Below are 12,766 nucleotides of genomic sequence, written 5' to 3'. Positions count from 1 at the left end.
CAACGTTCACGCCTCAGTTTCAGTGTCACAGTGTGTGCGGCAGCGGGACATAAGTTCATCTAAGTTCTGTCTACGAGTGTACATTACGCCGATTACAGCAAAATTGTAAGTACAGGAAATTACAGCAATACCGTAGACCCACAGATTTTGGCTAGGTTACGTTCATACCACCTACAGGTTGACAGGGAATCACCGTTGGAACCGTTGATTTATCTGCGAAGTTTCCCATTTGCCATAATGGGTTACCTATTTGCCAATTGGTTTATGAATGCTTTTCGATGGTGTTTTGGGTCATATGCCTTAGCTTAGCGTCCCGGTGAAGTGTTTTGACATTCTTTAGCCACTATTGGCAAATCAGTGAAGTGTTTGTTGTGTTTTGACATTCCTTACTCTAGCCTGAAAGTGAAGTGATTGCTAGTGTATTGAAAATCGTATTCCTTAGTCTACCATCCCAGTGAAGTGTTCACTGGTGTTTTGACAGTCTGAGTCCATAGCCAATTATTTGTGCTGCCATACTTGCACTATTCAGTGCATAAGCTGCCAGTGTGTAAACTAAACAGAAACATATGATATTGGACGAAACATTCAATGGCAATATCAGTGGTCACGTAGTTACGTTTTTCATCCAACTTCGTTGTGTTGTATTTTGTTTCTGCTCTAACTACGCTAGTTGTGTGAATATTCAAATTGTCGTGGTGACCAAGTATCTCCTTGACCCACGTAGATTGTAGTGTGTGTGTGTGTATTTCAATCATCTTTTTGCAAAGTTAATGCAATTTTCATACGTTTATCCACTGTGCTGCCCACGTCAGTTGCCATTACGGCCACCAGGGGCGCTATTACCCTGCTTTTCGTCAGGATTCGCAAGTCTTTGATGCTCTGGCTAACCTCTGTCCCCTGGGATCACTAGACAGGTTTCAATAAGTTTCCAGTCAATATAAGTTTGCTTTATTGTTAAGTCTGCCCTTCTATTTGTTTCATGGTCTTCGAAGTTAATAACTTCCCTAATTGGACGTAAGATTTCGATGCGAAGCTGCTCCTGTACGAAGCCTCCGTCAACCTTATATCAACTGTTCATCGAACACAAAGCCATTCTGGCGCTAGTGAGAGATCTTGATGACTTTGTGACGTCTGAACAATTACGTTTCTCGTTGACCCCTTAGATAATGGAATCACCCCAGCCCCACCGTTTCCTTATGCTTTATGACATTAGTAAATACCTTATATCCAAAACGTCCTTCTGTATCATAGTTTCTACAAGGTAAATTCAATCCTGAATACCTTAATTACTTCTTTTTAAGACTAGGGAGATGAGAGTGAAAACCCCATCAAGTTAACAAGGTGGCAACCATTTCTTTATTTTTTTGCAGAATTTAGAAATTTTGTGATTTTTAATGACGTCAGCTCACGAAGCTTTCAAAATTAATACTTTGATTGGAATAATTGTTCTTTTGATAGACGTATCACCAATACTTATCTGACATACATAGTTGTGAAAGTACATCAGGAGGCTCAAGTAGCAACAGATCATACAATACTAACCTAAAAGTAATAGAATTATTTTTAATGTAACTAAAATGAAACTCTGCTGACTTTACTTGGCGCTTGTGGCGTTGACAGTTGGGCAGCTCAATCTTCAAACTTCATTTTCAGTCCACATCTGGATATGAGCCTGTTAGATGATTCCTATCAATAGTTACTTTGATGATAATTGTGGCTATAATGTCACTCATGATACAGTACCCAACTGCAGAGAAATGTAGATGTGTAAAGGCAACACTAATTTAGTCTGCATATACAATGGTTCATTGTGGATTTTGTCAAGATATGGGTAATCAAATAGTAAGTACTTATACTTTTTATTTGTATGGATAATTCTTATTGATATGGAGAACAGAAAACGTAAGAAAATCATGTGAATACAAATATATGCGTTGGGTTCCTCACCTTCACATGTCACACACACTGTAAATAGCCTTGATACAGCTAACTAATGACTGGGACGCGGATAATATGTTCACTATCTTATGCCAGGTCTGAGACATATATGGCAAGGTTTCTTTTTGATGATATTATTGTTTCACGTAAAGGAGTGAAGTTATTCTCATCGTTCAAAAACTTCCAACTGATGTCATTTGGCTTAGTAATGTGTTCGCGTGTCAACACAATTCTTTCAGAGAACGAAATATCAAAATTCTTTGCTTGGAAGAGAATGAAATGTAGAAATGCATTATTATTTTCTCTGTCGTTTATAATTAACACCCGAGTGTCACTTACATGGCACAATGTTGTTTATCAAGCCTAGTTGTTGCCAAAACTGTGGATGTGGTCACGTGAAGGTGAACCTAACTGTGACAAACGACGCGTCGCCAGCCATCTCAAGGTCTGGTATGGCTTGTCTGAACTTTTATACATTTCCGTTTTTCAGTAACCAGTTTGGTGCCAGCTCATGAATACTTCTTAATCAAATCCATAAGAGTTGTGACTCTCTAACTGCACAGGACACATAATGTACCGTCAAGCCTAAAATGCAACAGGACGAAAGATTAAGAAGTAGATGGAATTCTTAAGCCATCAAATAGAAAATGAACATGTATATCATCGTCAAAACTATATTTGCAGAAAAATCGAGGGGTAACCCTGCTTTGAAGAGATGAAGAGCATATTACATCTCCGGAAAAGGTGCGCGGTCTACATAACATTTTATATATTGATAAAGTGAGACAACGATATTGTATATATGTCGAAACATATATAAGGGATAACATTTGCATTAGAGTAAATTGTTGATATAATTCGCTTGTGTAGCGCTGCGAAAATAGGTTGTCAATGAAGCCTATCATCGTAAGCAGTTTTAAAATACGAAGGTTAAACCGTTTGGGTTGCATGTCCCGTAAACTGAACGTTCGCACTGGAGTGTGTTCATTATTACTCTTTGAAAATCTTCAGTGTCAGTGGGGAAAAGAAGTGCAACGTAATCTGACGAATATGGCAGAGCTGTCCAATAAATATATAAATACATATACAGTAAGATTATTACTCATAGTCGTGTTTTCTATCAGTCTGGGTTAGCATTGACTTGACCATTGAATTCCATTAAGAGTGTATTATAACCAAGTATGTCTTCCTTAAAGATATCCTTCAATACAAGATTGATGCAGTGATTTAGCGGATGATAAAGGAATGTTATTATTTTCGAGATTTCTGAATATTTCTCCGACCTTAACGATATTTCGCTTTGCTCAAAATTCGCATTCGATGTTTTCTAATTGTCAAACATTACTTTCGATACAGATAAATCTTTAACGTCAAGTTATTCATCTACGCTCCCATACAGATACCGTAAGGAAGGATGGGATTGCTTATGAAAATTCAGGGAAATAAATAGCATGGCCAGTGTGGACCAGTCATAAGAAGAACTAGAAATGAAGACTTGTAGTTAGACGGAGAACAGGTACCATAACTAAAAGTGAAAAAAAAAGAACCATTTAAATCCGAGAGGATGATAAATAACATATAATTACCGTAAATAATAACACATATCGATACACTTTGACCGGTCATATGTCAAGATGTATGGGGCTTGCAGTAAAGAATGGTTAACAAGTACTTGACCCGAAGTTCATTTGGTATCCGCCGCAAGCCAACGGCTTTTGACCAACGGATAATGGGCGAGTCCGGCCCGTTACTCGCAGGTTTTGATTTGCCGATAGGTAAACTTGAAGCCACGGTTTCCTCTGTCTTCTCCTTCATCATGGTCGGTCTTGACGTAGAGGGCAAACGGTTGAGATGTTGCTGGAAAACGTGGAGTTCGTCAGTTGTTTTATATGAAATAAAAATCGTTTGAAATTACTAGAATAAGAAAAAAAAAGAGGGGGGGCCTTTGGAAGTTGTATCATCTGAGCGGCTATGTTCTACTGGACATGGGAGTGAAGGAGGATGGACAGGATTATGACAATGGTGGTTAGTGGCGGTAGATGATGATGGTATGAGGTTAGGGAAGAACGGAGTGTGTAGGCAGTACGTTTGGACTTACATGTTACAGCAGCGGGGAAGCCCAGACCACAGTAGCGATCGGCCTCCCTGGCCACTTTGGAATTCCCTTCCCTGAACACCCCCCCAGGGATGACGATGTAGTCTGACTTACACTCTTCGCCCGTCGACAGGGCGTCAATAGTGCCTGAAAATACATAGAAACCATTTTTGCTGTTGTTGTTGTTTTTATTGTGTGTGTTGCGATGTTGTCATTATGTGTGATAGTACACGTTCGTTTCCCGTATTATGGTCTTTGCGATGGTTCTCTATCCCTTGAGCACGACGGTACGACCCTAGTGCACGACGATACGACCTGTAAACACGTCGTTATGACCTCTCAGCTCGACGGTACGAGCAGAAGGTATGATTAACCTGTGCCTTCGACTTGACCCTCAAGGACCAGTTCAAAGGTCATCCCGTCACACCCAAGAATGATACAGTCGTACTCAAGGGTCGTATCGTCGTGATCAAGGGTTGTTCGTCGTACTCAAGGATCGTACCATCGCTCACGAGGGTCGTACCTTCGTCGCTAATGGTTGTCATGCCAACAGCTCTCAACGAGAAAGAGAACTACAACTGGGTAAAATAGATCTACAAGAATTATGAATCATCGCCCAGTTACTGTAGTTATGTGAATGTTGTTGGTTTGTGAACGTAACAATTCAGATAAAAAACGTTCCTGCATCGCTGAGGAAGATATCGTAAATACAGCCAAATATAACACTGGCATTGAGGCTTGGCTATTAGAAATAGGGATGGGGGGAGGGAGTGAAAATGGAAAATGGGAGGCTGAGGTTAACCTATTAGAAAAATGGGAGGCGGATAGGCGTAACAATTAAAGAACGGGATCTGGAAGACAGTGAAGCCTACCAATTAGAAAACGGGATCTGGGAGGCAGTGAGGAGCATACCTAGGATGCTGATGTCCGTGGCATCAGCCACGTTGGAGACACTGAAGGTGAACCTCTCCTTCTTTATGGGTTCCCACGTGATGCCACAGTAACTGTCGGCCCTCCTGACGCAGATGGCGTAGTCCATGCTACTCAGCTGCCTGGTGGCTGGTGCTGGAGGGAGAGATAAGAGATAAAGATAGATAGATAGATAGATTTGGGGGACAGAGCTGCATGGGGGAGGGGAGCCGGGCTTCCTGGAGTGGTGAGCCAGTTACCCTACAATTTGCTTCGGATAAACAGAATGGAATTTGGGTAAGGCCTAGAACCAATTCTTTATAACGTTGCTGTGCTTCCAGTCTTGCTAGATTTCCAAACGATATTGCAAAATTAAAATCACATTATTTTCCAATGGCAAGCTCATCTGGCAACTATCTATGCATATATTTTGAGCCCAGCTCATTAGCATAACATGAAGGGGAGGCAGACTCAGACGTTAATGACCGATGTAATCTTTCCAGCAGCAGCAGGACGCACCTGGATCGTTCACTGTGGCTCCAGCGTAGTTGAAGCTGCTGACGGTGCCTGTCGTCCTCGTGTGGTATTGTAGGCAACCCACGGGAGCTGTTGAGGAGAACAGATAAATTACAGGATACAGGTTAGATAGCGTAGGACTACAAAGTACAGGCTGAATAGTTTAGGAAGGACGGTATATAAGAAGTCGTAACGCTGGAAACGATGCCTTATATCACAGATGGCTGTCATAATTGCTATCTGTAGCGTACATCTGCTAGATATGGTGCCAGTTTACTAGTCACTTTACTAGCTATGGTGCCAGTTTACTAATCACTTTACTAGCTATGGTGCGAGATGACTAGTTATGGTGCAGGCCTAGATGATATGGCGAACGTTTACTTGCTGTAGCGAATTTTGCTAGTGATGGTGCAAGTGTAGTTGATATGGTGAACGTTAACTAGCTGCTGTGCAAGTTTCCCTGATATGTCTGTTAAGGTTTTACCAAGACTAGCAAAGAGTACGTCATCAAAATTCTTCATTTTGTCCCGAGATTGCTCGACTGTTCTCTCTAAAGAATATGATGCAATATATCTAATCCCTCCAGATCTAGAGTACAAAACTGATGTCATCCGAGTTCACAAATCCGATGGAAATTAGTACATTATTTCTCAGTAAAGGAACTGATCCAAGACGTGATATCTGGAGTTTCTGGAGCAGTCAGTAACCCTCAGGAGCCAGTCTAGGGTGTCTGGAACAGCCACTATCCATGAGAAGCTACAACCTGGAGTGTCTGGACCAGCCAGTTACCCTCACAGGCCACAGTCTGTAGTGTTTGGAACAGCGAGTAGCCCTGAGAAGCCTAGACCCTCGAGTCCCTGGAAAAAACAGTAGCCCTCAGGAGCTAGAGCCTGGAACAGTCAATAGCCCCTATGAACACAGTAACACTACCTGGAATCACTGATAGTACAAATAAGTCTTGGACACCAAAATCAGAGTACTGAGACCTATGGAACTGTCAGTAATATTCTTCGGAAAAGAAAAAGTTATCAAAGGCACTGGATGGCTTGGAAACCTTGGAAACCTCGACCAACTCCGCCCATGTACAAGAGACTTTCCCCTGAGGTTGGGTTAGTTTTATGAGCGTCCAGCGGTTCTTGTGGACTCCAAAGTGTCTTTCTTGGCACCTGACGGATGATGTGAGTTTCAGGCTGGATTCCAGAGATGAAACTGGAGGACAAATGTGGGGCTATAGCTTAATGGAATGCCACTCACCTCTGTAAGGTGAATCGCAAGCAATCTGGGTGACCTGGATGTTCCAGTATCTGTTCATGACGACGGAGGCGGCCCTGTCCACCGTAAGCTTCACGGCTCCGCCCTTGGGGTCCAGGTCATAATAAACTGTGGAGAAGACACGAGGGAAGGTTAAAGTTCTTGTCCTCCCACGGCCGTCTGGTATGAGATGCTTTCATATTGTATGTTAAAATACATGTAATGATTAATGCTTAAGATATATATATATATATATATATATATATATATATATATATATATATATAAGTGAAGTATCTCTACTTGGGTTCATCATCTGATAATTTTCACTTACACGTTACCACGCGTTAGTGAGTACATAGTATAAGATCACTAACATTTCATGGGTTAATTGATAAAAAAAAGTTCTGTGTGAGCCGGGGCTCACCCTGTTGCTGCCTTATACTCACTGTTGCTGCCTTATCCTCACTGTTGGTGCCTTATACTTACTGTTGCTGCCTTATACTTACTGTTGCTGTCTTATACTTACTGTTGCTGCCTTATACTTACTGTTCCTGCCTTATCCTCACTGTTGGTGCCTTATACTCACTGTTGCTGCCTTATACTCACTGTTGCTGCCTTATACTCACTGTTGCTGCCTTATACTTACTGTTGCTGCCTTATACTCACTGTTGCTGCCTTATACTTACTGTTGCTGCCTTATACTCACTGTTGCTGCCTTATACTCACTGTGTTGGCCAGTGTTGGATCCGCAGATCATGAGCGTCGGAGACACTCCGCTGGACACCGTGAGGAAGTCATCGGTGCACTTGCCGTCCACACTGGGCTGGGAGAGCTCCATGCTCAGGAAGTCCAACCTGATCTGGCAGATGTTGTCGTTGAGGCGCTGGATGGTGAGTGTGCAGGCGGCCATGCCGTCGTCAGATCCCCCAGGACTCACGAAGTAGGTGTTGTTGCGCTTGCTGGCCTTGTTGCAGGAATTGGACACTGACGCACACAGAGAGACAGAGAGATCTGTATGAGGCTTGCATGTTGTTGCATACTTAGATATATAAACATATTGGAATATATTGCTTTTTTTTTTTTTCAAAAGAGGGAACAGAGAAGGGGGCCAGGTGAGGATATTCCCTCAAAGGCCCAGTCCTCTGTTCTTAACGCTACCTTGCTAACGCGGGAAATGGCGAATAGTTTGAAAGAAAAGATATATATATATATATATATATATATAAACCTTACACTCGTATGACTGTTCACATGCGTTGCCTCCAAATGCTCTTTGTGGTGAGGCTGGCGCTTCCGTAACCAGGCAGTGCCTGCCCAATGGGTCTACATTCCTCCCCCTTCCTTCCTCCCTCCCTGCCATAGGTACAGCCCAGGGGGGAGTTACTCACTGATGCAGCAGACGCCAAGACCGCTGGCGCACGAGCCTGACGCAGTGCCCCCGTCATTAGCACAGTCCTTGCTGGTAAGGCATGTGCCCTTCGTGTTGGTGTCGTTCTTGGTGGTGCATTCAGCGGGCTGGATCTGCGCCAGGATGATGAACACTGCAGGGGAGAGATGGAGGAACGTTGTTAGCTCTTCTGCTTCGGTAGGAGGGAGGTGGACGACACGGACCAATCCTCCTCCACGCAAAGTCGTCGCAGTGACGGAAAAGTTACGTTGTCCCCGGAAAAACGGGCAGTACTGCGTGAGTTGTGACGAGGGTACGAAAGCGTAGAAGACAGACACCAGCGGGTAAATTGATCGACCGTGAGAGAGAATTCGGTGCTTGTGTGGACGTTGCCTGAGGGTGGAGCCCTTGGAGTGGTGGTGTTCCTGATGGCTCTACCCATCTGTGGACTGAGGCAAGACAGAATCATCCGTCCGGCAGTATGAGGAGTGGTCGTGTAAGGTGGTGGTGTGGTCCTTCGTCTGGACCATGTAGTGTGTGGGTGGAAAGGTGATCGTGTTTCGCTTTGACACAGTGCCTTTTGAGGGGGGATGAAGGGATGGATGAGTGACTTGAAAAGAAATTGAGAGTGATTTAAAGGTGGCATCTGTCGCTCATTTGTTCCTGATGCTGTCCCGCTAAACCGCGAATGACAGTTAAGTATTAGAAAAAATAAGATACACGGACAGGCAAACAGACAGACAGACAGATAGATAGAAAAACAGAAAAGGGATTTCACCTGATTCATTGGCATCATCCGCTTTTTAGTTGTCATCGAGGGTTGAGTTCTGTCTTTCCTATGAACCAACGATCTAGTGTAGTGAAGGTAATATATGAGTCTGCTGACACCGTCTTGTGAATATCATAAAGCTTTTAACACATACACTGAGGAGCGTCCACAGTACAGTTGACTTGTAACCCTCCCTCCCCCTCGTCTTATCGTTCATGTCGAAATAATTGAAATTTATGTTTTCACTGCCCGACGCATACTGAACCCTCACTATTCTACCTAAGAACCCTCTTCCCCTCCCCACTTATAGATAATTTGTAAGAGTCTATGTAGATATCTATAGATACTTTGCAGTGTAATGTGACCGGTCACTGTAGATTATCTATGTATATCTTCCTCCTTACAGTGTATGTGGTTGGTCAGTGTACTTACTTCCTATACAGTGTATTTGTTTGTATCGCAAACACAAAAACAAAGACGAATGAATTACCTTTCTCATCCCGATTATTTTCGCTGACCAGATCATTGTTGCTGTCTTTGTTAGGCTGTTCTTGTTGCTGTTCTTGTTCTTGTTGCTGTTCTTGTTGTTCCTCTTGGGTGGGCGTGGTTGCCGGAGATCCGCCCACCAGAGAACCACCCATCAGGACGCCCAACACCGCCACACACACCGCTAGTCCAGCGTAAGTGCCGCCCACCTTATGAACAATTAGTAATGTGGTTAGACCACCCCACATGGTACGTGTCTCTGTAGAATGAGTGGTACCTGGCGTAAGCTAAGGGTAGGTACTTGGGTAATAACATATAGATGCATGTGTGTGTGTGTGTGTGTGTGTGTGTGTGTGTGTGTGTGTGTGTGTGTGTGTGTGTGTGTGTAAAGTTATAGCGAGTACGCGATGGCTCGCATAATACCGGCTTCCATTACAAATGAGTTGGAATCAGATAGTTTACATCGTGATGGGTTTGGTGTGGTTAGGCTCACAGAAGGGATCATAAAGACACGCTCAGATGATCTTGGCGACAACCACACCTCTAGCTCCATACCCACTACACGAGTCCAGCTTGTTCATGACACTGGCTGTCCTCCTCGGACCTGTCTGGCCTCCTGTATTTGGAGAGTGACTGGCGACTTCAGAAATGACTCTGAGATGGGATGAGAGACATTAAGGTTGGTCTGGGGTCTGTGTTTTGGTGATGAGGTGTGTGTATGTGTGTGTGTGTGTGCTCATACATAATTGGTGTACATATTCCGACGAGGGGATGTGTAGTATTTGAGTGACAGGTTTATGTTCATTTCTTCGTAATCATGTCTCCAGAGGGGGAAAAAAACCTGCACAAATACTTGACAAACAGAGGTAAACCAGGATGGAACTTATGTGGGGATCGTCCAGCAGATGTTCCCTGAGTGGGAGAACCTCCGTCATGTTTTCTAACTGAACTTAGAAACGGAGGATCTTTGTTTTCCTCCTCATGTGAGTCTCTCTAAGTTTCCCGGAAGGAACTTATCTGGCTATACTGGCGCCTTGGCCCAACATGGACCATTGTCTTCCCTGAGCCTCAGTTCCTCGTTTGGGGTAGGTCTGGTGCTGCTGTGCAGTATATATAATGATCAACTCGGTATCTGTGGTTTTTGCTGGCATCAGAGACGGATAATTTACGTACAGTTTACCTCACCTTCAGTGTGATGGGGTTCCCTCCTTCCCTTACCTTCATACTGAGGGGTGCGGGGTCGTGGGTGGGATGGGACGTGTTCAATCCACAGTTCCTGGGGCACAACTAGCCAAGACCCGCTGTCGTCCCTCCTTATATAGGCTCCGGGCTTCCGCCCCACATCAAACTGGGTCGGCCTTACGAAGGTGGCTTACGCCTCTCTTGAGACTGGAAGAGGGTGGGGGGTGGGGGGAGGGGGGAGGCTGTGACGTATCTTTTCAAACGTCGGGTCCACGACCTCTGACACCCGTGACGCCGGAGGCCGTCACCACCCCTGCCACCCACCGGTGTCAGGGGTCACATCGTCACTCTTGACAACAATTGTGACTTGAAAAAGGTCAACTCGAGATACGGCGTTGGTCACGTGACCTCTGACCTTATCTGCTACGTACCGAGTTTACTGAAAAAAAAAAATATGATTTAGTTTCTTAGCCACACAAGACATCCATATTTGCTGTAAATATGTAAATCGTTCTCTATGTTGATTGGATTTATTTATCATTTATAATTATTTCCGGTGCGAATATGTACTTTAAACCATCTGCATCAGCGCCCTGGGAGGATATGAGGTCATTTGTCAAGGTTAAAACAACAATTCGCAGGTCAGCGTCCGGTTCATGACAAGTCTTTAGTAACTATGACCTCTAATGGCTCGTTAGTTGAATGGTCATTAATAAGGGTCATTACAATCTTCAGCACCTTCTTCATGTGTGAAGGGTAATTCCAAGTCTACATCCACCCTCGCTACATATTTGACACTTTTATTCTGGCGAGGTTAGGCAACACGCCGACCAATCACCGCCCTCGTAAGGTCATAAAGAACTACATACGAGTACAAACGGCCAATTGAGACGTTGTCTTAAATCCTCAGAAAACGCTTCCAGGAATGCCATGTAAATGAATTTGCGAAGAAAGATCACATTTCGCCAAACTTGCCAGTGATTTTTGTAGTGTGTTTTGAAACCTGTCATGTTTTGGTGATGAAACAAAGAAAAAAGATGCATTTAAAACCTCAATATCATACTGGTACTTAAACATAAAACAATATAGATATGTAATAAAATCACAAGAAATATTCAGGACTGCAGGGATTTCATATGCTAATTACCCGCTAATTACGGTCCTATAGAGCAAGTTATACAGTTAACAACAAAATATTCAGCATTGTAACATTAATGTAAGTTGAGGCTGCGCCGGATCAAATCCAGCACAGCGTTCGGGTAGCTCCATCCGTGGATTCTCCCGCCTTGCTGATGCACTGCGCCATTCTCAACAAGATGGGAAAACGTGTTCTTCGCCAGGATAGCCAGACAGAGAGAGAGGTCAAAGTTTAACGAGCACTTTTAGTACTTTGTTGTTGAAATTATTTACATTGTAACTTAGATTTTGGAGTCTTTTATCTATTCATTTATTTTTTTTTTTTTTATCTTGGAGTCTTCCCTCGCGAGGTTTATTTCCGAGTGACGAAATAAGTCGTGTTGATGTTCTTTGTATTTGCTCTAGATTTTACTTTTGTTCAAGTTTAGTGTCCATCGTGTTGACGAGGGTGTTGGTGGTTGGCAGTGAGGGAAGAGGTGTTGGAGGTAGTGTTTGTGAGGGGAGGTGGTCAGGGGTCACAACTAATTTCCTCCCATGTTAGAGGTCAATGGTAACTCCCGCTGGGTCAGAGGTCATGACTAATTTCCCAAGGGTTGGAGTTGACAACTAACTTCCCTCTGGCTTAGAGGTCACAACCAACTTCCCCTGGGTCAGAGGTCATGACTGACTAACCCTCCTCCCCTGGTCAGCCAAGGATGACCTGGATATAGTCCTTGAGTCGAGCACTGGGGGTGGGAGAGCACGTCGACCAGCCCCGCCCACCTCAGTGGCGACATCTCTGGCTGTCTCGGTAAACACGAACCCCCCCCTCCCACCTCAGTTCCCACTCCCTGAACGACCCCACCCTCCCTCCCTCCCTGCATGACTCCGGGCTATGACCCCCCCACCCCCCCTCTCTCTGGTCACGACCCTTGCCACGGTCTCTAAAGTACGACCATTCCCACCAATCACCAACTACCAAACAACACCTCAGTTGTTAACACCTCGACTCCCTTATGAAGACTTACCCCCCCCACTCCCCCCCCAAGGCATGACTACCCCCACAACGACCCTCTCAACACCGACCACTCCACGACCACCCAGGCCCGACCAT

At 44.2% G+C, this 12,766-nt stretch overlaps 1 protein-coding gene across 1 annotated transcript; it reads right to left on the bottom strand.

Moving 5' to 3' along the window:
* Positions 1-1,847: 1,847 nt before the first annotated feature.
* On the bottom strand, positions 1,848-10,636 carry LOC139762508 (uncharacterized). The gene is made up of 9 exons (XM_071687488.1): positions 10,573-10,636; positions 9,359-9,563; positions 8,101-8,253; positions 7,439-7,696; positions 6,713-6,838; positions 5,462-5,548; positions 4,946-5,098; positions 4,037-4,180; positions 1,848-3,795 (listed from the first exon to the last, which is right to left on the bottom strand). The coding sequence occupies exons 1-9, from the start codon at positions 10,576-10,578 to the stop codon at positions 3,686-3,688; spliced, it is 1,242 nt and encodes a 413-aa protein (XP_071543589.1). The 5' UTR covers positions 10,579-10,636; the 3' UTR covers positions 1,848-3,685.
* Positions 10,637-12,766: the final 2,130 nt, after the last annotated feature.

The sequence above is a fragment of the Panulirus ornatus genome, chromosome 43 (assembly GCF_036320965.1).
Source record: "Panulirus ornatus isolate Po-2019 chromosome 43, ASM3632096v1, whole genome shotgun sequence".
NCBI lineage: Eukaryota > Metazoa > Arthropoda > Malacostraca > Decapoda > Palinuridae > Panulirus > Panulirus ornatus.
The sequence above is the reverse complement of the archived record's forward strand: the minus strand, read 5'-3'. Positions and strand labels throughout refer to the sequence as shown.

Bases quoted from the DNA above. Each gene is read 5' to 3' on its own strand.
- LOC139762508 (XM_071687488.1), bottom strand. The intron at 5,549-6,712 runs GTGAGTGGCATT...TCTCCTCAACAG, and splicing joins TTGCGATTCACCTTACAGAG to CTCCCGTGGGTTGCCTACAA. The intron at 5,099-5,461 runs GTGCGTCCTGCT...CTCTCCCTCCAG, and splicing joins AGCCACAGTGAACGATCCAG to CACCAGCCACCAGGCAGCTG.